Here is a 26161-nt window from a genome sequence, read left to right as displayed (position 1 = left end):
TGGAAGGCGGGCCAACCCAAGGAAGGATGGGAGCCCAGAACAGAGCAGGACAACCTTGGAACCAGGGTCACACCCCTCCCTGATGAGCCGACCCCCAGAACAGGAGTCCCAAGAGGACTGTAAAGCATGAGAGAGGGAGGATTCCTGGAGAGTGCCATAGAAAAAAATTTGGCGTGGAACCAAGTATGCCTTCCCAAACGGCACAACCACTGCCAAGGACGACTCCGGTTCCAAAGTGAGATCCACTATCGGGGTCGGAGGGAGGGAAGCTGCTGTCGGAGTAATGGGCTTCTATACTTGGGTGGAAGTCGAAGGAGTGTACGTTGGAGTTTGAGAAGATATATGTTCACCTGAAGGAGGAACGTGGGTTTTGATGGTTGAGAGAGGCCTCTGGCCACAAGCAACTGGTCAACAAGCCGCAACACATCTTGCTAACAGAGGCTCCTGGTCGACCTTAGAGAAACCGGAGAGCGATTCTGGCCTTTCCAGAAAAGGACTATATTGGCTACCAACAAATGGTTCCAAGGAAGAAGAATACTTGGTCCTTTCTAATTCAAGAGGTGCAGAGCCCAGAACGGAGGATGTCTGCACCGAAAAGAATGGTGTCGAAGTGGTCTGCGCTGTCAGCACCATTGAAGTCGAAGGTGTCTGCACCATAAAAGCAAGTGCCTGCACTGATGGGTATGGTGCCTTCAAGGAGAGTATCTGCACTGGTAACAATGATGGTGCCGAAAAGGACTGCACCGAAGAGCATGTCAGTGCCAAAAGTGTCTGCATCGTGGAGGACAGCAATGTCATACTCGAGGCCGAAGGGGATTGTACCTGCATGGAGGGTGCCGGTAAGGGCCGCGACAGAACTTTCGGAGCCATAATTGTCTGTACCGGGAACTCTGGTACTGGTGTCAATGAGGACATGGCTGGAGCAAGAATCAACTGGGGCGGTGCAGAGTCTGGAGCCAAAACGGTCACAGGTGGCAGCGCCGAAGTAGTAGTAATTTTCATCTCCTTATGAATAGACTCCCTACGATCTCCAGAGGGAGATGAAGTGAGCAACCTCGATGAGGAAGAGGAAGAACGTCTCTTACGGGGTTTAGCAGGAGGGGGTGAGCCCTCCGACCCAGAGACAGCCTCACAGAAAGGAAATTTAAGAAGACCTTTCAGGATAAACTTGTTCTTTCTCTCGTTAAAAGTCCTGGTCGAAAAATTTCTACAAATCCCACACGGGGGATCCACAGTAAGGTGGGAGACATTGAAACAATAGACACCCAAGTCATGGCCATAGGAAAGCAGTAACTTACAGCCGCAATCCTTACACTGTTTAAAACCAACACTACTTTTCTTATCCGACCTACTGATATCGAGAACAACAGTATCAAAAAGAAGAGGAAAGGCTACCCAAAAGGGTAAGAGAGAAGGATTACCAACAACGGTAATGAAGAATTACCTCAAAGGTAAGAAAAGGGTAATAAAGGGAAAAGACTAAAGGGAGAGAGTCTTAAGGATACAATAGGGTAGAAGAATAACACAATCAACTGTTTGGAAAACTTTAAAGTAGAAACGATATACAAACTTACTTAGCTGAAGAGAGTGGCTTGACATGGCTGTACAGCAATGCGGCAACGAGATCTGAGATAACAGGAAGCACAGCATTCTGGATAGGACCTTGGCTCTAGAGTTTTTGGCTGACGCGAGCTTGATATATGGCCAGCTCAGTTCCGAGGACGGAACAGATAACCCATCAGTATGGAATGAACGAAGATTAACATCAGATCAATGCTTTCCCAGTCAAGAACCTCAAAAGACTAATGAGCTGATACAAATGCAGCAAGAATTAATTTTTCCAAGACAAAATTAAAGATTACAAGGATGAGCCAATTGTTGTCTAAGAGATCTGGTATGCAACTCCTCTCTTCAAAAACACTTTTCACATCAAACTGCGTCAAAAAAGTGGGGGATTCATGGAGGACATGCTGAAACGCCCGACAAACAAACCTTCAGAGAGAAGCATTATAGGCCATAGGACCATAACTCATGCAACTGATGTAGAAAGTACAGCTGTGTAAATAAACTTAACCTAAAAGCAGATGTTCGAATGATCACTGCTACAGTAGCCTCAGCTATATGGGTTATATCCTGCCAAGGACTTAACAGCCAACCAGCTTCTGAAGCTTTACGGCACCTTCCACATGCCAAAACTGACAGGCAGCTTGAGCTGAACTGACTAAAAGACTGAGGAAGTTTCTGACTGGACAGAAACAAAAGTGCTTAATTCAAGTCAAAGTTACGTTATTTCATTTACAAGGACTAGCATTGGTATTGTGGAGTTTAACAAAGTCACTCGTGTTTGTGCACAAGGACCAGCATTGGTATTGTGTAGTAAACTGAGTTTTACTTTGGATTAAAGATTGTTTTTTGAGTCTGCCTTCAGCGTGCGACTCATTTTACAAGTTTGGACTGCGTTTTTTTGTGGTTGCTGTTGGGTGCCAAGCTCTTCAGAGCTTTCCTACCAACAGAGAGGGAGGCTGCGCCCTGAAAGGACAATGCGCAAAGTATGTAAAAAAAAAAAAAATCACACTCTGGCATAAACAAAACAAAACACAAGGGTCTGGAGAGAGGGAGCGGATACTGCAGCAGTGATCATTAGAACATTTGCAGTTACGGTAAATTTTCTTATGCTATAATCATCATGTTGTGTAGATTACCAGAGCTTACTACTTTTGAGAGGTAGAAGAGGAAGGGTTCAGGAGCCCCTGGAAAATGGTCCTAGCAAACCCTGCTGGAGACTTAGAGAAGAAATCAATCTTATAGTGCTTTGTAATAGTATGTACACAGGATCAAGTTGCAGCTTCTAGAATACCTTTTCCAAAAAGCCGCAGATGAAGCCAAGGCCCTGGTAGAGTGGGCCTTGACCCTGCCTGGAACAGTTTTACTCTTGATTAGTACTACAAATGGTAATATACTTAACCATTTGGAAATAGTCTGTTCTGACACAAGTTGTTCCTTCTTAGCTTCACAAGAAATGAACAACTGATCTGATGATCTGAAAGATTTAGTTCTGTCAAGATACCAGAATTGTCTGTGGACATCCAAAGTACTGAGTATCCTTTCTCCCTCATTTTTGGGTGTAGGAAAGGAAATGGGGATATGGATAGTTTGGCATAAAGTAATCCTGGATAAAACTTTAGGCATAAAAGGATTAGTTCTTAAATAAACCCTGTCCTTGTGGAAAATGAGACAGGGTTGACTCACCGTAGACACCCTTCCTTGCAGAGGTCAGAGCAATCAGCAAAATTACTTTCCATGTAAAGAACCTCACACCAGCCAGGACAGCTGGTTTAAATGGAGCAGGTGTTAGCTTTTCTATCACAAAAATCAAGATCTCAAGGATGGGCCATTGGTTTTCTTGGGGGCCTCTTAAGCAAAACCCCTTTCAAAAATATTTTGACATGAGAATGCATGGATAGAGGGAATCCATGGGAAGACAAGATGAAAAGGCTGACAAATGAACCCTGACAGAGGATTAAGAAAGGCCACAGCACAGCAACTCTCACAAAAATTAAATAAGAACTAGCCCTGAATGGGCGCTGGTTATGTTGACACCAACTACAAAAAGTTTCCATTTGCTAAAATATTACTTTCTAGCAACGGGCTTTCTTGCCTCCATTAGTACCCGATACACATTCTCAGTAAACAGGTGGGTAAAAGTAATTAAGACCCTATCATCCAAGCAGTCAACTAGTCAACTTGAAGTTGACTGGTGCTGAGGTGAATCTAACAACCCTGTTCTTGGATGAGTAGATCCAGCCTGAAAAGAAGTTTGTGGTAATTTACTCCTGGTCATTTCCCAAAAGGAGGAGGAACCATGGATGACTAGACCAGAAGGGAGTCACTACAATGGGGGGTTAATTTTGAATCTTCAGAAGTACCCCAGACATTAGTGGAAAGAGTAGAAAGAGTAGAAAAGCATAGAGGAACATTACTGATTAAGGAAAAGAAAAAGGCATTAGTCTTCCAGGCCTTTTTGTACTGAATCCTGGAGAAGATTCTTGTCAGCTGACTCTTCAGAAAGGAGGCAGAGATGTCTCTTGAGAAACTACCCTCAGATGGATCAAATCTTGGAAGGACCACTGATCCAGTTTCCATTTGTAAGGGTCTGCTCTTGTCCTGCCCAGCCTGTCCGCACACAGTTTTGCTCTGACTGAATGTAGGATGCTTGTAGAGTGAGACAGTGCTATGAAGCTATAGCCCAAGCTAAAAAGGCTAGTCCACAGAGGGGTATGACTTGGTTACCTCTTGTTTGTTGATGTACCGTACAACTGTGGTATTGGCTGTAACAGCATGGACAGGTACTGGGGACCAAAGATGATTCAGAGTCTCCAGTGCCTTGATTAAGGCAAGCATATCTTTTACATTTCAATGCTTGCATCTGTCCTTGGTGTCTGAAACACCCTGCATTGTTATCCCTTGTTAAAAGGCATCTGTGGTGAATGACTGCTTTGGAACACAGAGGAAAAAGGGAAGACCTGGATTTAATGATATCTGTTGTCTCCAACAAGTGATTTTTCTCCTACTAAACCTCAGCACTGGGATCTGAAAAGACAAGCAGTGCTGGGCTGGCACCAGAGAGACTGCAGATGCCACTGTATCGCTCATGCGGAGTCTTGCCAGTGATGATATGAGAATCACAGAAGCCATAAAACCCAAATTCCTGAGGTATTCCCTTACAATGACCAAAGTCTAAGTGAAAAACTCTAGAATAAATCTACATCTATTTTTCCTGTGGAAGCAAAGCATTTTGAAATGTGATGTCCAATTGAATCTTGAATGTTCTTTTGGAACCCCAACTTCTGCAAGATATCTCTTGCCCAAGAGAAAGAGCTATTCCTGACACTTTGAAAAAGACTCTACAAAGATAAGTTGTCTAAATATGGAAAATTGTGGATACCCTGTAGCTTGCAATGAGCTACAACTGGAACTGAATACACTGAACACTCTTGGTGTAGTGGACAGTCCAAAGAATAAGGCAGAGAACCGATAAGGTTGTGTGTGTCTGGGTCACATTAAGAAACAGGAACAAACCAAGCCCACGCAGGGTAGACCAAGTGCACGGTGACCTTGTGGTCACTGCAGTGCATATAAACACATTTTCAAAAGTAAAGAATTTACAAGCTAACACTTCCAAAGTGTATCAGATTCGAATTTTTGGTAACTGCAGCAGTGACTGGTTGATCTATTTAGCTACATGTACGTGCTCATTTTTTATGTAGGACAAACATCCAGACCCTTCAGATACCGCATAAGTGAACATCTAAGCGAGATCAGAAATGACAGAGTTTCCAACGCTCTATACAAACACACTACTATACACAAAATTGCGAAATTTAAGTTTACTATAATTGACAAAATTCAGATGCACAGAACCTCCAAAGCAGGTTGGCATGAAATATTAGACAATATGGAGTCCTCTTGGATCACCAGGCTGGTAGCTTTATTCAGACCTGGTTTAAATGAATTAAGTTGAATTTTGTTTTGGTGGTTCTATGTGAATTTTATCCAGGGTGTGTATATATCTCTTTAAATTTGGGGATATACAAGTAGACACTAGGATGCGCTGTAACTAAATTTTCTGTTGCACTGAAGAAGGCTTATGTTTTAGCCGAAACAGGTTTGCTTGATGGAGTTGCCACAATAAAAGCCAATTAAAATTTTTTTCTTTCTTTGTGCTGGATCTTCTTTTGAATGTACTATCACATTAAGAAACACCTGACATACAAACAGGAATATGATAAGCATCTTTTAAATCTAGTTACCAGGAAACTTGAATGAGGAAGTAGTAAGTTGTAAGTACCAATAATCATAGCCCTTGAAGGAGTATCAACAGAGTCATGCACACACATTGTATACAATGGCTAGTGACTTGAACAATAGAAGAAATTAATTTATTTAAATCAGATTTTTCCTCACAAGAAACTGCAGACAAAACATTCCTCATACTTCACAATTAGGACAAACCTTAATATAAGAGCATAACAATTTAAAATACTGATAATTAAAGTTGCAGAAGCATACACACACACACACACACACACAAACTTGTCAATCTTCCTATCCTTATCAGAAATAGTAAAGTGTTCAGCAGCACAGGGCTTAACTAAAGTTATAGTGCCTAGATCAGGTTTGGAAACAGTGTATAAAAACTTAAGATTGACAAACGTTATACATACTGTCTGCTTTTTTGGGAGCAGCTGGCTGACCATCACGAAAACTGCAAGCAGTAAACAGACATCCTTCAAAGCTGACAGAACTGAAAGAATGGTTTACAGGTTTTGAAATTTCCTTCTGAAACAGCTCAGTATTTTCTCAAGGACTAAGAAACCTCAGAGTTCTCCCACTGAAGACACAGGCATATTCTAAAAATATAGTCTCAGGGAAAGAGAAACCTCCACAGGCAGAATCAGAAACTGAGCTCTCCTCAGACTCTAAATCAGAAATCTGAGGATAAACCAGATACTTGTCCCTTTATCCTCCTGTCCAGATTCAGGATCCTGAATCTCTTCAGGAAAAGAAGTATCCCTCTTTCTTTTACAAGAAACTACTTTACAAGAAGAATTACCCTTTGTTAACCTGGTCACACATCACTATGCTGAAAGAGTTCGGCATATGTCACAGCTAAAGGGATCAAGCTCTGAAGGCAGTCAGTCTTCAAAATGTTATGACGGACAACAGAATGGAAAATAAAGTTATGTACTCACCATTACGTTCCATGTTTGTTGTCCATTATCTCGCCTTCATTTGCTGGTTGGGTTCTGAACCGAGCATCGGTGCTGACTTGGCCTTATACTAAAGCTCGAGAGCTCTTGGCTGGCTTGAGGCTGCACTCTATCCCATGAAGCCTAGCAGCAGATACCCAGATCTCGTTTGGTAAGCTAATAACACTTGACTAACATGAGATTTGTGTAATTTGAAAAAAATTACACACACACACACACACACACTATATATATATATATATATATATATATATATATATATATATATATATATATATATATATATATATATACACACGTAACTATATAGCACTACATACACATATGTACAACAAAAGGCACAAATCTTAAAGGACCCCAGAAAAAGAGAGGGGAACAAGATATTGGGCCCAAAAGACTCCTCCAAATCATCCGGGAAGGAGGGGAGGGGATGCAAGAATGAAGACGAGATACTGGACAACAAACATGGAACATTATGGTGAGTACATAACTCGCCTTCATTTTACTGGTTGGGACAGCATCCCCAGCACCTACTTTCCTGGGTGGCTCAAGGGAATAAACTCTTCAGAACAGTGGAACCAAAGGAAGCCCTGTTCCGGGAGGTTACATCTACTTTGTAATGAGTAATAAAGGTATGAGGGTCAACCCATGTGGCTACAGCACAAATTGAATCCACAGGCAGTCTGGCTTGAAAGGCAATGGAGGTAGACACAGCTCTAGTAGAATACCCTCGAATTTTACCTGGAGGATGTTTTATGTTGAGAGCTATAAGCATAAGTGATTGTGTCTGTAAGCCATTTAGACAATGTAACTTAGAAACGGAGACTCCTTTTCTGTTTTCTGCAGACACAAATTGCTTGTCAGATTTCCTGAAATCCTTTGTTCTATGCAAATAAAAATATAACTGTCTATGTACATCCAGCTGATAGAGCTCATATTCTGCCTTGTTGTCATAATTTGGAAAAAACAATGGCAGCTCAATGGACTGAATTAGATTTGCTTCAGAACATACCTTAGGTAAGAAGGATTCATTCTGAGGGAGACTCCGTCTTTATGGAAAACCAAACAGGGAGGACTAATAGACAGAGCTTGTAATTCAAAAACTCTTCTAGCTGAAGTAATGGATATTAGAAAAAGAGTCTTCCATGAAAAAAACTTTAATGGAGAAGAAAAAGCTGGTTCAAAAGGTGGCAATATCAAGGAGGTTGATACTAAATTTAGATCCCAGAGTGATGGAGGTTCTTTGATAGGAGGTCTTAGAAAGAATATGCCCCTTAAAAAGGCTTTGCACAATCTGTGAGAATACTAATGCTGCGGTGGTACGGCGGTAGCGTTGTTACCTCACAGCAAAAGGGTCTCCCGTTTGATTCTCGGCTTGGTTTGGGAGTGCCTTCTGTGTGGAGTCTGCATTTCCTCCCCACAGTTGGGTAGCGTTCGAAAGACATGCGTGCGTAAATGGGCATGCCTTCATTAAAGGTTGGGCGTCGAGCTGGCACCTCAGCGTTTTGTAAAAATCTACTGCCAATCATTAGCGGACCGGAGTTCCGCTGTGGCGACCCCTTACCGGGAAAAGCCGAAAGACAAACAACAACAATCTGTGAGAATGTTTGAACCCTTGATGCCTATGTGAAAGTTAGAAATAGCAACCAGGTGAACTCGAACGGCGGTGGCTGCCACCCCTTGATTAAAAATTTCTGTCAAATTCCAGGATGGCTGAAATTGGAGCTGTGGGAGGGACCAATTGGTTTTTATTAGCCCAAAAGGAAAATCTCTTCCACCTACTCACAAAGTTTTCTTGTAGTACTTTTGTGCGAAGACACTAGTATGTGCCTCACAGCTGGGGATAATTCTAGAAGCCTGGCTAAGACTGGAAGTGGAGTAACCAAGCAGTCATCTTGAGAGTTTGGATGGAGAGTCCCGGACTGGGTCCAGGATCCAAAGGTCCTCCTGTAGATAAGGCCATAGGAAGGGGAACCATATCTCATGAGGCCAGTAAGGGGCAATGAGAATTATTTTGTGACAACAGTTTTGCCTTCTGGATTACCTTTGGTATGAGGGGAAATGGTGGAAAGGCATAAAGAAGTCCCGGGGGCCAATCGTGGACAAGTGCATCCCTGGGTGACTCCCCCGGAGGGGGGATTAGGGCAAAAAAGCTGCTGCATTTGGCATTGATGGCTGTGGCAAAAAGATCGCAGCACGGCTGGCCCCACTTGCAAAAATTTTCTCTCAACTTCCTGATTCAGGGACCACTCGTGTGTCATTAAAATTGCCCTGCTCAGCTTGTCTGCTATCACGCTGGACTTCCCCGGAATATGCGTCACAATAAGAAAGTGTTGAGAAGAAACTGCCAAACTCTCTGGGCCTCTCGACATAGGGGGTAGGATCTGGTTCCACCTTGTTTGTTGATGTACCACACCACTGACATGCTGTCTGATTGAATTGCAATTGTCCCCGAAGGAAGAGAGTTTTGGAATGCTTGCAATGCCATGAGCACCGCTCTCATCTCCAGGATGTGCAAATGGTATTAGTGTTCCTGCCAAATCCTTGGACAGTCTGTCTCAGATAATGCCCGCCACCCTATCTGGGAAGCGTCTGATCACTGTAGCTACTAGCTGGGGGAGAACAAACGGTCTGCCTATTGTCACTTGTGTAGACTGAATTCACCAACAAAGACCTTTTTTGCATGTGTTCATTATCAAAATTTTGTGAGACATGGGCAACTCCTGCATGGACCATTAAGTGAAGAGAAGCCATTGTAGTATTCTCATGTGTAGGCGGGCTAGGGGAACCAAGGTTATTGCTGCTGCCACTGAACCTAGAACCTTGAGTATAAACCTCACCTGAACTTTCTTTTTTCTCAACAGGACTGACACTGGACGATGCAATATTAGGACTCTTTCTGCAGGCAGTTTTGCTACTATGCTTTTTGTATTTAAATCTACTCCTATAAAAGTAATATGCTAAGAAAGCAACAAGGCAGATTTTTTGAAATTGACTAATGCCTAACTCTGAGCAGAGACGGATTGTAGTGTCCCTCACCTTGATTAGTAAATGCTCGGTGGTGGCAGTCAGGAGCCAGTCATCTAAGTATGGAAGCACCTGGAATCCTAGATGCCTCACGTGAGCCATGACTACTGCCATGCATTTGGTGGACACCCTGGGGGTTGTGGTCAGACCAAAGGGCATAGCTCTGAACTGGTAATGACTGGCTCCCAGCCAGAAGAGTAGATATCTCCTGGAGCACTTGTTCATTTTGATGTGATAGTACGCATCCTGGAGATCTATCGAGCACATCCAATTGTCAGAAAGGGAAGTATGGACTGCAGTGTTACCATCCGAATTTTCACTTTCTTTACTGACTTGTTAAATCTGCTGAAGTCCAATATTGGTAGTCCCCTGTGTTCTTTGGCACTAAAATGAAGAGAGTAAATTCTGGATCCTGATTGGTCTGCGGGGACTTTTTGGATGGCTCTTTTTTCTAGCAACCTTTGGATTTCTAGGGTTGCTTGATCCCTTTGACTGGGTGGTATGTCTGGGATGGATTTTTGCGGATGGGTGGATGAGAAAAAGGAATGTTGCATCCCCTGGATATGATCGACTGTACCAGTCTTTGATGTTTTGCCAGGCTTCTAGGTACAGTGATAGTCTTCCTCCGACTCCCTCCAGAGGTGGACAGGTGGGCCTCCTTTCAAGAGCGCTGGAAGGGCCTACCAGAGAACGTATCTCTGTCGCCCTGGTTCTGTAGACCCCCTTCTGCCCCTAGGAGGAAATTTGCTACGTGCATCAGGCAAAGCTCCTTGTGATTTCCGGAACCACATCTTTCCGCTCTTCTTCTGACCTTTGGGCTAAGGTCTAGTAGGGGAGGAAAAACGCACTCCCATGGCAGATTTTGCCCTCCTGTTCACACCTGGTGAGAGTTTCTTTAACTTTTGGCCCAAACAAGGACAAGTCATCAAAAGGTGCGTTAGTAAAGGAAGACTTGAAGGGTTCAGCAAAGCCGCATCCAGGAATGTCTCTTCAGAGCAATTCCTGTGCTTGCTGCCTTACTCGGTCCATCAGCCGCATACGAAATCAAGTGCATGCTTGCTATGGAGGTTAAGGTTGCAAGTTGAGTGTTTACAGTCTCCAGAAGTGCCTCAGCCGTCGCATCTTGGAGGAAATCTCAGCTCCTTGAGGAGATCCCTCTGAAGCCTGGTGAAATGAGAAAGATAATTTACTGACCTCAGAGTAAACGCCGCTGAGGAAAACATACACTTCCCATATCTGTCCATCGTTCAAGATTCTTTGTTCAGCGGCTGGACAGAAGTTTCATCTAATTCCTTCCTGGTGGCTACCGCCACCACCACAGCATCTACCGGAACACCTTTTGTAAGAAACTGCTTGTCCTCTGGGGCAGTGACAAACTTATTTTGCCTCCATGGAACATGGTCCACAGTCTCTAGAGAGCCCCACACCTTCCGACTGACTAACCCCAGTAGTTTGTCAAAAGGCAGAGACACCCAAGAAGTGGAGGGTCGAGAGCTTTTTTTAAGATGTCTGAAAATGAGACATCCTCAGAGAGTGAACGTGGGGACCCTTCTACGTGGGGCCCCTTCTAAGTCTGTGTCAGACGCGACAGACTCGGGGGAGTCTATATGCTTCCTCTTCCATGTACGCTTCTGAGGAATCTCCTCAGAGGGGTGTTCTGGGGAGGACTCAGAAGAAAGTGTCTCACCCGTAGGGGTAAGCTGATGCGCCCAGGGCTGGAGGTGTGGAGTGGAGGTTGACACCGGTGTCTGTGGGGGGAGCCAAGGGTGGAGCAGACTCAGGGGAAAGCACACGCCTCATCACCTCGAAGGCACCTCAATCCTGGCCCAAGAGAGGCTCCCGCTCTGAGGAACCAGGAGATCTTTGATGCACCAAGGATGAGGGCTCCCAGGCAGACACTGGTGCCGAACTGACATGCACAGAAGCTCAGAGTGGGACAGCCGGGTCCGACAAGGGTCCGAGCCAACTCTCCCCCCGGAACAGACGGGTGAGTGCTGGCTCCCAGATATTTCAATGGAAGCAGTCAGAGCAGACATTGGTACAGAGACTCCAGAAGCAGCTCTTGAGACAGACTGTTCCACCACTACGACCTCCAGACACTCTGGCTCCGAACTCTGAGTCAGAAGAAGAACAGCTGGTACAGACGACACGGACTTCGGCTCCACATCCTTTTGGGCTGTGCTGGATAGAATTTTGGCCAGGGCCAGTGTCCTAAGCAAGCTCTTCACAACCCTCTCCAAGTCATCATCTGATAAACTCCTGGATGATCTGGAGGAGTACACTGAAGACTTGTGGCTACCTGCTACAGACTGTAGTAAAGGGGATTGCGGCACAGTACAGACTGTAGTAAAGGGGATTGCGGCACAGTGTGTACAGGCTCCACAGATGGTGACCGGTCTCTCTTTCTCCTGGACGGTTCTGAAGTAGCTGATGGAGCAGACAGATTTCTCCTTCTTGGATTCAACAACCTTTGGATCCAAGACAACAGTAGTAGGGGTACATTTTTGCATCAGTTCTGAAGTTGGAGCAGACGATTTTGAAGAAAATGATGATTTTGAAGTGGTTGGCTGTTGCATGGTCTGCTTAAAGGGTCCTTTAAGAAGCCCTCTATCAATCAACTTATTCTTGCGCTCCTGCAGGACTCCTGCACTAAACCCATGGCAAATGGAAGAAGAGTCCTGCAGGTGCACTGGCCCTACACAATAGACGCAGCTAGTGTGTCTGTTATGGACAGCATCTGAGTACAGGAAAGTATAGTTTTGTACCTACCATAAATGTAGATGTTAGAGTGTTCACTCTGCTGCAGTCATCACACTTGGGTTATCCTGCAGTCAGTTGGCCTGAGTTCCAAAGTCTTGGGCCGGCGTTGCTGTCGCTTCTTCCCTGATGTCAGTGCGCCAGGGGTATACAAGAGGCATCCAACGCCATTTTCTTCAGTTTTTCTTGCCCAGATGTCAGGTGCCCCCAATAGGTAGGCAATATATATATATATATATATATATATATATATATATATATATATATATATATATATATATATATATATATATACAGCTATATAAAAATAAAAAACAATACCTTCAGGCACAAGCAAATACACCACAGAGGTTGTATAGGATAGAGTGGTATAGATAAGTTCAGCTAGTTCAGAGGGGATGGAGGGAGGGTAACCTGGACTGCAGCAGGGTGAACACTCGAACATCTACATTTATGGTACGTACAAAACTGTACTATGTTCATCGTGTTACCCTGCTGTAGTCATCACACTTGGGTTGAATCCCAAAGCTAAGGATGGGTGGTGGAGTTAAACAGGGTTAGAAGAAGCTAGTAGGCCCTGCAAAACTGCAGTGGGAAAACCAGCTCTAGTCTTAGAATATAGAGGTAAGTGATAGTGTTTGGTGAAGGTGTGCACTGAACTCCAAGTCGCAGCTTCCAGAATATCCTTGGCTGGCACTCCCCTGAGAAAGGCTGACGATGTAGCTGTAGCCCTGGTGGAGTGGGACCTAATGTTAGCAGGTACCGGTTTCCCATGATGCATGTAGCAGAAACATATGCAATGCCCTATCCATTTAGAAATGGTCTGTTTTGAGATAGCTTTTCCTTGTGATCCTGCAGCATAGGCTACAAAGAGCTGGTCAGATTTCCTGAAAGCCTTAGTTTTATCCAAGTAGTAACGTAATTGCCTGTGAATGTCCAAAGAGTGCAGGAGTCTTTCTCCTTTGTTCTGGGGATTTGGGAAAAAGGTGGGCAAATGAATGGTTTGGTTTAGGGCCACACTGGATACCACCTTTGGCATACAGGAAGGGTTAGTTCGTAGAGAGACTCTGTCTTGATGAAAAATGAGGAAAGGCTCCACTGCCATTAGTGCCTGTAGCTCTGAGACTCTTCTAGCTGAGGTTATGGCTAATAGCAGGGCAATTTTCCATGAAAGAAATTTTAAATCAGCTGAAAAAGCTGGTTCAAAGGGCAGCAGTGTAAGCTTTTCCAGAACAAAGTTGAGATCCCAAGTAGGTGTTGGTGCTCTCCTGGGCAGTCTTATGTTCTTAGCCCCTCTGAGGTACTCTCTTAGGAGTGGATGTGGGAATAAAGGAGGATCCGTGTTGTAATGAGCTGAAATTGCTGAGGCGTGGATCTTAATAGATGAAAAGGAAAGTCCTTTGTGCAACATCTCAGTTAAATATTGTAGAATCTGAGGAATGTTTGGATCAAGGGGATTTTGGCCTTTAGCCTGGTTCCAGGCACAAAATCTTTTCCATTTGTCTGAATAGGTTTTCCTGGTGCTGGGCCTCCTGGCCTCCAGAATGACATCCATAACAGCTTTGGATAGAGGTGTTGGCTGGTTGTTTAGGTAATTTGCCATGCAGTCAGGTTTAAAGTCTTGAGCTGGCTGTGTAGAATCTGACTGTCTCGCTGGGTGAGCAGGTGAGGAATTTGTGGTAAAATCCATGGTGGGCCGTGGGCCATACTCCTTAGAATTGGATACCAATGCTGGCGTGGTCAGTATGGTGCAATGAGCACCATTTGTGGCCTCTCGGAGTTTCAGCAGTACCTTTGCTAGAAGAGGCAGTGGAGGAAAGGCATACACTGTTAATGTTTTCCAACTGAATGAGAGGGCGTCCACTTTCCAAGCTTGTGGATGGAACGTCCTTGTGCAAAATTTTTGAAGTTGGTAGTTTTGGGGGCTGGCAAACAGATCTATGTCTGGGCGTCCCCATTTTTGAGCTATCATTGCAAATACTTGTGGATCTAGTTTCCACTCGTGTGGATCCATGATGTTTCTGCTTAGGTCGTCTGCCAATGTGTTTTTCTTTCCTGGCAGGAATTGTGCTTGTAATTGAACCTGGTAAGACAGTGCTGTGTTCCACAAGGTCATTGCTTGCCTGCATAGAGGGTAGGAATGTGTGCCCCCTTGCTTATGTACCACATTAATGTGGTATTGTCCATCTTTATTATTAGTTGTCCTGGGTGTAAGAGGTCCTTGAAAGCTGTTAGGGCATTCTGTACTGCTAGCATTTCTTTTTGATTGATATGCAGATGCCTTTGATCTGTAGTCCATTTGAACTGAATGCACTGTCCTGCCATGTGTGCTCCCCAGGCATAGTCCGATGCATCTGTTGTCAGTTTGCCTGGCTGTGTGTAAGGTGAAAGGCTGACCCTTGTTGAGGTGACATGCCTGCGCCCACCATAGAAACTCCTGTTGAAGGCAGGGAATGAGTGGTATCATTGTTTCCAAGATGTGGCTGTGCTGAGTCCATACGCTTTTCAGGTACCATTGTAATTTCCTCATATGCAGTTTTGCAAATGGTATTAGTAGTATGCAAGATGCCATGAATCCCAATCCAAGATGTGGCTGTGCTGAGTCCATACGCTTTTCAGGTACCATTGTAATTTCCTCATATGCAGTTTTGCAAATGGTATTAGTAGTATGCAAGATGCCATGAATCCCAAGGCTTGCAGAATTTTTCTTGCAGGGAGTTGGGTCTTTGTTACCATTATTTTGAAATATTGAGTCAGCTGTTGTTGCTTGTCTGGCATGAGATAAGCCATCTGGGCCGTTGTATTCAAGCTGGCACCCAGGAATATTATGTTTTGTGAGGGCACTAGTTTTGATTTCTTTTCGTTTACTGTGTACCCTAGGCAACTTAGAAGGTGTTTGACAAATGCCAGATGCTTTTAAAAAAATGTCCTTGCTTTCTGCTTGAATAAGGCAGTCGTCCAGATATGGGTATATTTGAATTCCTCTTTGTCTGCAGTATGCAATTACTGGTGCCAGGCATTTTGTGAAGACCCTGGGCGCAGTAGATAAGCCAAAGGGCAGTGCAGAGAATTGATAATGCGTTGAACCTGCAATGAAGCGGTGGTATCTTCTGCAATTTTGTCCGATAGGGACATGCAGGTACGCCTCGTTGAGGTCCGTTACTAGCCAAGCATTCTTGCCCAGCATGGGAAGAAGCTGCTGTAGTGTTAGCATCTTGAATTTTGGTACTTGCAGATAGGTGTTCAGAATTGAAAGATCCAGAATGGGTCTCCATGCTTTGTCTTTCCTTGGGACTAGAAAGAGTCTTGAGTAAAATCCTTGTCCTTGCTCCTGTGTAGGTACCTGTTGAATGGCTCTCATGTCCATGAGAGCTGTAATTTGTTTTTGTGCCTCTGCCCATTGATTTGGTGGCAGGTTTGGCATTCCTTTTATCCTTGGCAAGGTATGAAAGTGGAATCTGTATCCTTGTGAGACAATGTTTAGGACCCATTTGTCTTTCGTGATGATGTGCCAGTTGTCTGCAAAAAATGCTAATTTTCCTCCCAAGGGAGCTGCCAGGAGAGATTTGCTTGGTAGTTTGAGGATTGAGTCATTGTGTTTGTCTTTTGCTAGCTTGGGGCCTGTCTTCTCCTCCTTTCTGGGTAGCAGCACCCCATTGGCGAGGTTTGTAAGGGCCTTGTGACTGACCTCTGTCAGTTGGGCATCTGTATTTGCCCCTGTGATCTGTCAGAAGCTGGAAAGGACCAGTTTTTTGTTGGCCAATTTCTGCTGAAATGAGGGGGTTGTAGCTGTACAAAAATCCTTGACCGTCTGCATAGACTTTGCCTTATCCTCAGTTTTCTTAAAAACCTCTTCTGCTTTGACACCAAATAATACATCCTGCTGAAAAAGGTGCATCCAATAATTTTGCTTTAACATGATCAGGTAGGGATTGTTCTTTTAACCAAGCATGTCTACTTATGACAGACCCAGTAACAGCTGCTCTACAGGAAGCTTCCAATTAATCAAATCCACATTGTAAAGTATGTTTGCCCACCTGTTCAGCTGCATGCAACAGATCCTGCATTTCATTGAATTCAGACTGTTCAGTATGTGTGCTCATTTTTTGTTTTAATTGAAACATTAGGAATTGCTGATATTTCAGCATGTGAAAGTGACAATTTAATGCTCTCATAGTCAGAGTTGCTGAGGTGTATATTTTCTTTCCCTATCTATCTAGGGCTCTGGAATCCCTTTCAGAGGGCACAATATTTTTAGCCATAGAAGCTTTAGCCCCCTTGGGATGTTGGGAAATTGTTTCTGGGTCAGCCACAGGGTTTTTATAAAGGAATTTGTGAGAGTCAGGTACTCTGTAGTATCTGTCTGGTTTGGCTAAAGCAGGAGGTAGAGAGCCTGGATTTAGACTAGACTCCAAGTAAACATCATCCACAATATCTAAAACTGGAGGGATAGCAAGTGGTAAAAGGAACTCTCGGAGCCTTTTCTTAGAATCAGAGTAGTCCTGGCCTTCCCAGTGGAAATTTTCCCTCATGGTATGTAAAGTTTCCCCAAAGGAGTAGTCTTCAGGGGGAGATGCTGAGGGAAGAGAGTCTTCAGCATCAGAGTCTTCATAAGGGGGGGAAAAAAGTGTAATCCTGTTCCTCAGAGGAATCTGAGGAAATTGAAACCTGGTCAGAGGAAGCATAATCCTCCTCTTGTCTTGGTCTTTTATCTGGAGGGGGATGGGAACCCCTGATTAGGGTAATCAAATCTTCAGCCATCTTAAGCATCTGTTTCTTAGACATGGAGCCTTGAACTGTAGACTGATGTACAGTCGTTTTTGATTTTAAAGGAGTTTTAAGCTTAGCATAAGATTCAATGGTGAGTGTAGTCGGTCTGAAGACACCTTCTGCAACCGAAGGTGTTTCCACTGCACCGGGGGGTCTCCTCCTGCTCCGGTGTCGGAAGGGCCTAATGAAGATGGCTGTGTCGGCCTAGTACACTCAGCTTGAGAATCCGCAGCTGTCTGGGGTTCCAATTCTGCGGTCGTCAGGGGCAGCGTAGGCACCTCACTGAAAACCGGCGACAGGCCCAGCAGAGGCCTCGGAGTCTGGCTTGTTCCTAGGCTGCCTGTCATTATCCTTACGTTTTTTATGCATGCCGGTCGTTGGCTGCTTCGACTGCATGATATAATTAAACTTCCTACTAAAGTAATGTCGTGCGAAGTCAAAACGGCGTTTGATAATTTATTAAACCTAGCACAAAACAGACAACCTGCGGCGTTGTGGTCTGGGTCTAGGCAAGGAATACAATAAGAATGGAAGTCCTTATGAGGTATTTGCTTCCCACAAGAAATGCAATTGTTAACTTTTTATGACATCGGACTGAGGCAAGAAAAGGTTCCCCAATGGGGTACTTAGCTTTATTGAAGACTTCGGACTGAAATTCAAATCGAAAATCTCAGGTGTCGGCCGACGTCAGGGAAGAAGCGACAGCAACCGACGCCAGACCAAGACTTAGGAACTCAGGCCGACTGCGGGTCTGCCTTACGGCAGGATAACCCAAGTGTGATGACTGCAGCAGGGTAACACGCTGAACACCTGTCACCCCTGGGCTTTCGGATATTGGCAAAGGCTCTTGCTACCCCCTTAGTGCCTTTTTTAGTCAAGGCTCAAAAAACAAACCCACCTCCATAGGTATCACAAGGGATAAGAAACTAAGAGTAATGCTACTCATCGCCAGAAGTCTAAATCTCAAGATGCATGCACTCAAAACTCTCCTTAGCATGGAGAACATCGATATCTGTGCAGTAACAGAAACCTGGTTCAAGGCTCCCGAGAGCACCCCAGCACTACCAGGTTATACCTCATACCATGCTTTTCGTCCCCAAAACTTGGACCGAACCACAAAAGGAGGGGGGAGTATCAATATTCGTCAAAGATACCCCCACCTCCAGGTTGGTGGCACAGCATGAAGCCTCAGTGACTATCCCATGTGCAACTAACAGTGGGTAAAACTGCCTTCCAGTTTATAGCCTGCTACAGACCACCCTCACAAACCCAGGAACCCCACTCGGCCTTCCTGAGAACACTGGAAAATATGAAGGTCTCTCCAAACACCATTATATTGGGCGACTTCAACTACCCAAACATAGACTGGGAGCATTACTCTAGCTCCAACACCCTAGTCCAAAGGTTCCTAGAATTTATAAACTCAAATGCTATGGAACAACTTGTTACCTCTCCCACAAGAGGGGAAAACATACTGGACCTGATCATCACCAACATGGGGACTCTATGCTCCAGACCAGAAGTGTATCCCTCACTGGTAAGATCAGACCATAAACTAATCTCACTGGATATTCACATCCCGACTCCACCCCCTGCCCTGAAAACCACAGTGAAAAACTTCTCTAAAGCAAATTCCACACTCCTCAAAACAGAGGTGGAATCCTTCAAAGCCCCCAGGCCTGTGGAAAATATGGCCCAGACTGCAGAATCCTTTATAAACGCATTCTATGAACACCTTCAGGAATGCATGGATCATGCAATCCCAAATAAAACCAAGACCCAATCCTCCAAAGGCAGACGTCCTGTCTGGTGGACCCCAGCCATAAGCAAACTATACAATAGAAGGAGGAAGCTACTACATGTAAGAGTAAAGTCCCAAAAAGGGAAGGCATCTCTGATCGGTATTAGCAAAAAACTACGGGCACTCATAAAATCGTCTAAGGCCAGCTTAGAGAGAAAAATTGCACAGGACACTAAGGATAATCACAAGGCTTTCTTTAGTTATGTTAGGAACCTGGGTGGGAATTCCCAGATATGCTCAGAATTAGTCCAAAATGACAAAAAATACACCGAACCCACAGACATTGCCAACATCCTAGCTGACAGGTTCAGCGCAACCCCCCCCCACCACCACCACCAAAAGGGCAAATATCTATCCCAGCAGAATGCTGCCCCCCTGACATCTCAGATGCTCAGGTAAGAGCTGCCCTCTCCAAAGCAAAACACACAGCATCAATGGGACCAGACGGTGTCCCGGGCTGCGTCCTACATGAACTCCAAGAAGAGCTAAACCCAAACATAAAACTGCTGTTCAATCTCAGCCTTACTACAGGATATGTACCCAAAGAGTGGCGTACAGCAACAGTGGTCCCTCTCCACAAAGGTGGTGCCTCAACGGATCCTGGAAACCATTGCCCCATAAGCCTGACTAGCTTGGTCTGCAAAGCTATGGAAAGGATCATCATGGACCTCATAAATAAAGATATTGGGGACCTACAGACACTGGATCCTACCCAGTTCGGCTTAGTTAAGGGCAGAGCCTGCCTCTTAAACCTGGTTGATTTCTTTGAAACAGTTACCAAGGCGGCCATTGACGAGGGGAAGGTGGTCCACACAGCCTACCTGGACCTCGCAAAAGCCTTCGATACAATACCCCACTCGGGCATTATAGATAAGCTCACCAGCTTAAATATAAACCCCTATATCACTAGATGTGTTGCAAACTGGCTCAAGGACAGAACCCACATGGTTAGAATTGCTGGAGCCATGTCAGACTCCAAACCAGTTACAAGTGGCATCCCACAAGGCTCAGTCCTGGGACCTCTCTTGTTCGGTATATATTTCTCGGAGGTACAGGCCAACACGGAAGGACTGTGGCTGACCAAGTTCGCAGATGACTGCAAACTGGGCGCCATAATTGACTCTCTAGCCGACACAAGCATCCTCCAAAAGGGCCTCATAGAAACAGACAACTGGTGCCAGAGCCATGGCCTCAAGCTAAACACCAAAAAGTGTATAGTCATCTCCTTTGGCAAAAACAAAGTGCCTACAAATTACCACATAGGTGGTAATCCATTAAGTACAGAAGAAGTAATTAGGGACCTGGGGACCCAAGTTGATAGCAATCTCTCATTTGACAACCACGTGGCCAAAGTAGTTAGAAAAACATTTTATATAGCCCACCTAATCATGAAGGGATTCACATCTAGATCAGGGGAGGTCATCGTGCCTCTTTACTCATCCCTCATCAGGCCCATAATTGAGTACAATACCCCTTTTGGGATGTACCTTACCAGACACCTGCAGCAACTGGAAAGACCCCAGAAGTACCTCACCAAGAGGATCAAAGGGCTCAAACAGATGCCATATGCTGCCGGTTAAAGAAACTCCAGCTCTACTCAGTGGCATACCGCCTGCTCAGAGGCGATCTGTGCCTGACGTATAAAGCCATGTCCAACCGAATTAATGGACATGCTGCACCTCAGAAAATCCAAATCCCATCGAGCTCGTGCTCGAGACTTGAACCTCAGCACTGAAATAAATAGGACATGCTGGAGGGACAGATTCATAACCCAGAGGCTCCCTTCACTCTGGAATACAATCCCAGTCCAGGTTAGGCAGAGTCCCTCATTGACTCTCTTCAAGTGGAATCTTGATGAGTGGATGGGAGATCGTAGGTTTACCCCGGGTATCACTTCTGTGTCACTGTTAGACAGAGGCACAGTATACTAACCTCGAAAAAGGGCATAGCAAAATTAATTTAAAATGGGTGGCGAAAGCCAAACACACTCTGGCTAGGCTTATAAAAAGCAGATAGCCTAGTATGAACCTATGAACATCTGCATTTTTTAAAACCTGAATGCTTTTCCCATACTGGAACCAAAAAATGAACAGAAAAGTCAACACAAAACACAATGGCCTGAAAAACAAGAAATATATATTTTAAGTAGGGAGAGAGAGACAGAAGGAGGTCTTGAGGAGCATCTCTAACTAAAAATGACGTGCTCCTCAAACAGAGGAGATGTCTCTAACTTAAATGATGCTCCTGAGGGAAACAAGCCCTCTAACAAACTGGCTGAATGCAAACAGCTCTCTAAACTCTAAGACGGAAAAGGGGCACACAAAAAACACACAGGCCTTGCGAGGGAAATGACGTCCAACAAAACACAAACAAAAGGGAAAACAGACAATATATGGAAAACTAAAAAACACAAAGGACAACAACCTCACTAATTAAAGTAATCAAAAAAAACTGTTGAAAATAGCAGTCTAAGAACAAAACAATATTTGTACTCAGCCTGAGCCAGAGGAATCCCCAAGTTTCAAATGGCAAATGAGATCTGGGTATCTGCCGCTAGGCTTCATGGGATAGAGTGCCGCCTTGAGCAAGCAAAGAGCTCTTGAGCTTTAGTATAAGGCAGAGTCGGAACCGATGCTTGGTTCCAAACCCAACCAGCAAAATGAAAGACCTGTACAAAACTGTACAAAATGGCGCTCTGTAACCTTAGCATGCAAGGCATTAAATGTGTAAGGCAATCAGATATAGTCAAGAAGCATTCTTTTAAAATAATCCAAGACAACTTTACTGTGCAGTTACTTTTATTTGAAACAATAGGTATGAAACAGAGAAAAAATGAACACCTACCCTTGGGTGGAAAATATGATTTGCTTTCTGCTTTATGAGGCCAGTCTACAATCAAAGGGCCAAAACGACGAAAACTGCTAGTGATCTCATCTGGAGGGAAAAGAAAATTACAACACTTAATCACTAAAAATAAACTAACTAAATAAAAGACGACAATTTGGTTTATAAGCACCACTCTCTTAATATTTACATCAAGGTCTGTGAATTTTGTGCTTTCATTAAAATTTCCAAGGAACATGATGAACTAAGATGTACAGAAGACTCAATCATTCGGTCTAAAACACAAAAAGGAAGCTGTGACAGTGTACATTTTCTGGAAAACAAAAGTTTGAATTTACTTCTAAAATTAAGCCTCTTTCTCTAGAGAATACAATACCTCTTTCATTGGCACCTTGAACTGATCATCAGTTAATTATCCCTATTTTTTTACTCCAATGGCTGCAAAAAGAATCTAATTAGGAACCTAAAAATTCGCTTCCAACTGATTTAGGTGTCGGGAACAAAGCATGCAAAATAGAGTCTGTATATTTAATCCTAATTTTGAGTGATGTAAAATGCATACTTCAAACAAGGTCACAGTAAACATGAAACACAAGAAGAGATGTCACTATCTAAAATCATTTACCTCCCGATAGCTTTAAAATGCAACTAATTTCCAACTAATGGTGTTAGATGTTGCATATAGTTGTGCAATTAGCGCAGCAAATATAAGAAACAAAGCTACAATAAACTACATACACTCAAGTCTGTAAACATTTTATGTAGTGGAGCACTAGAATGCTTTGCTAATAGTAACACAGGAAAAATGTAGTAAGAGTCATTTCTTTTGAACTATAAACCACAAATTATGTACTTACCATTAAGTACAGTTTTGTACCTACCATAAATGTAGATGTCCGAACAGGATAGCATCTGCAGTCATAACAAATGGGTTATCCTGTCGTCAGGCAGCCCTTCGGTCGGCCGGATTCCAAAGTCCGGGTCCGGCTGATGTCGCACTTCACCCGACGTCATCTCTGCTGGTCTTCGGGTATAAAGGCATCAGCCGACGCCATTTTCCTCAGTGTTTCTTGCCCCAGATGCCAATTGCCCTCTTGGAAAGCTAAATTTTGGATAAATGCCAATGTTTCCAAAATAGTAGAAACAAACACAAAAATAAACATGTATGTACATATATACAAACAAATACACCATAAGAGACTCCCCCCCCCCAGCTAGCTATTAGGAGGGTAAATACCCTAGGAATACCGCAGAGGTAAGGGAGGGAGGGTAATCCTGACTGCAGATGCTATCCAGTTCGGACATCTACATTTATGGTAGGTACAAAACTGTACTATGTCCTTCATGGATGCATCTGCAGTCATAACAAATGGGTAGAATACCATAGCCAAACTAGGGGAGGAGGAATACTAATTATGGTGTAGCCAGGATCCCTTGCAGAACAGCAGTGGCAAACCCTGCTCGGGATCTAGAATATAGAGGTAAATTATAATGCTTGGCAAATGTATGCACGGAGGTCCAAGTAGCCGCCTCAATAATGTCCTTGGTTGCCACTCCTCTTAAGAAAGCTGTGGTAGTGGCTGTAGCCCTTGTAGAATGAGGTCTTATGTTCTCTGGAATTGGTTTTCCATGGTAGGAGTAACAGAATCTTATGCAATTTCCTATCCATTTGGAGATTGTCTGTTTGGAAATTGCTTTTCCTTCCCTTCCTGTTGCATAGGCTACAAAGAGCTGGTCAGTTTTCCTGTTACCTTTGGTTCTGTCCAGGTAGTAGCGTAACTGTCTATGTACATCCAAGGTATGCATTATTCTTTCACCTCTGTTTTGTGGATTGGGAAAGAATGTAGGTAGGTGGATTGCCTGGTTTAAAGACACTCTGGATACCACCTTAGGCATAAATGTAGGATTAGTTCTCATGGACACCCTATCTTGATGGAAAATTAGGAAGGGTTGCACTGCCATTAAGGCCTGTAGTTCCGAAACCCTCCTTGCTGAAGTAATAGCCAGTAGGAAAGCAGTTTTCCATGATAGGTGTTGTAGATCTGCTGTTGCTGCTGGTTCAAACGGAGGGAGTGTCAACTTTTCTAGTACAAAATTCAAGTCCCATGCTGGTAATGGTGGTTTCCTTGGAGGTTTCACATTCTTGATCCCTCTGAGGAACTGCCTGAGTAGAGGGTGTGAAAAGACAGGAGGATCAAAGCTGTATTCTGCTGAAATAGCTGATGCATGTATCTTGATGGAGGAATAGGACAGGCCTGTATGTAGAAGCTCTGCCAAGTACTCCAGAATGTTAGCAATATCTATGTTAGACACATCTTTTCCTCTTTCAGTACTCCAAATGACGAACCTTTTCCATTTTCCTGCATAGTTCCTTCTTGTTGAAGGTCTGCGGGCTTCAAGGATAATGTCTTTAACCCTTTGTGAAAGGTCTGGATTAGTTACTGCTATGTGATGTTCCAGGCAGTTAGTTGCAAGGTTTTTAGGTTTGGATGTATGATGTTGTAGTTGTTCTGAGTTAACATCAGAGGCATCAGGGGTATTGACCACATTTTCTCCCGAGACATGCTCCTTAGCAATGGGTACCAGTGTTGTCTTGGCCAGTTTGGAGCTATCAGAATTATCCTTGGACGTTCCTCTTTGATTTTCAGTAGTACCTTGTGCATCAAGGGAAGAGGTGGAAATGCATATGCTGTCAGGCCTTTCCAGCTGAAGGATAGAGAGTCCACCTGCCATGCAAGTGGGTGAAATGTCCTTGTGCAGAATTTCTTGAGCTGGTGATTTTGTGGGGAAGCGAATAGATCTATTTGTGGCATTCCCCATTTCTTTGTGATGGCCTTGAAGATGTCCGGGTGTAGCATCCATTCGTGAGCATCCGAGGTGGTTCTGCTTAAAATGTCTGCTAGGGTGTTCTCTTTTCCCGGTACAAATATTGCCTGTAACTGGATGTTGTAGCTGAGAGCCAGATTCCAAAGGTCCAAAGTCATTCTGCATAGGGGGTAAGAATGAGTGCCTCCCTGTTTGTTGATGTACCACATGACTGTGGTGTTGTCTGTTCTTATCATCAAATGGCCTTCTTGGAGGAATGGTCTGAATTTTAGGATTGCCAGTTTTACTGCCAGCATTTCTTTTTGGTTTATGTGCAGGTGCAGTTGGTCCTGAGTCCACAGTCCTTATGCATTTGTCCAACATGTGTGCCCCCCATCCTAGGTCTGAGGCATCCGTTGTGATGGTTTGGTTTGCTGGAAGGTTGTGGAAGGGTAAGCCTGGGTTTGACTGGCATGCCCGAGCCCACCATAGGAACTCCTGTTTTAAGCATGGGATTAGTGGTATTGCTGTTTCTAAGCTGTGTCTGTGTTGAGACCATAAATTCTTTAGGTACCACTGTAACTTTCTCATATGCAGTCTGGCATGTGGGACCAAGATTATGCATGATGCCATGAAGCCCAAGGCCTGCAGAACTTTTCTTGCTGTTAGTTTGTTCTGCTTTGTTAATGCCAAGAAGTAAAGAGGGAGTTCTTTTTGTTTTTCTGCAGTTAGGAATGCCATCTGTTTTACCGTGTCCAATTCAGCCCAAGAAAGTTCTTGTCTGGGATGGTATCAGCCTTGACTTTTGTAAATTGACTGTGTATCCCAGGGCTTGTAGCAAGGAAATGACCCTTTGTAAATCTGTTGTCAGCTTGCTTTTGTTGTCCGCTTGTAACAGGCAGTCGTCCAGGTATGGATAAATTTGGATTCCTGTACTCTGCAGTGAGCGATTACTGATGCCAGGCATTTTGTGAATACTCTGGGCGCAGTAGATAAGCCAAAGGGCAATGCTGAGAATTGATAATGCTCTGATCCTGCAAGAAATCTGAGGTATCTTCTGCAATTTGGTCGAATGGGGACGTGCAGGTATGCCTCCTTGAGATCTAGAGTTACCAGCCAACACTCCTTGCCCAGCATGGGAAGAAGTTGCTGTAGGGTCAGCATTTTGAATTTTGGGACAATGATGTATGTGTTTAAGATGGACAGGTCGAGAATAGGTCTCCAGTTTTTCTCTTTTCTTGGTACTAGGAAGAGTCTGGAGTAGAATCCTTTGCCCTGTTCTGTTATTGGCACCCTTTCCACAGCTCTCATCTTTATTAATTCCGCTATCTGGTGCAGGGCTTCTATTTTTTGATTTGGGGGCAGGTTTGGCATTCCTCTTTTTGCT

At 44.1% G+C, this 26161-nt stretch overlaps 1 protein-coding gene across 3 annotated transcripts in view; it reads right to left on the bottom strand.

Moving 5' to 3' along the window:
• CPEB4 (cytoplasmic polyadenylation element binding protein 4) overlaps positions 1-26161 on the bottom strand; it is a 982215-nt gene that overhangs the window by 407765 nt on the left and 548289 nt on the right. For all 3 annotated transcript variants that reach the window (XM_044069124.1, XM_044069125.1, XM_044069127.1), the window contains one exon: positions 21970-22059. In XM_044069124.1, the coding sequence (XP_043925059.1) occupies positions 21970-22059 (90 nt within the window). The remainder of the gene's footprint in view (positions 1-21969; positions 22060-26161) is intronic.

Source organism: Protopterus annectens, chromosome 4.part0 (genome assembly GCF_019279795.1).
Source record: "Protopterus annectens isolate FY-2018-M chromosome 4.part0, PAN1.0, whole genome shotgun sequence".
Classification (NCBI taxonomy): domain Eukaryota; kingdom Metazoa; phylum Chordata; order Ceratodontiformes; family Protopteridae; genus Protopterus; species Protopterus annectens.
The sequence above is the reverse complement of the archived record's forward strand: the minus strand, read 5'-3'. Positions and strand labels throughout refer to the sequence as shown.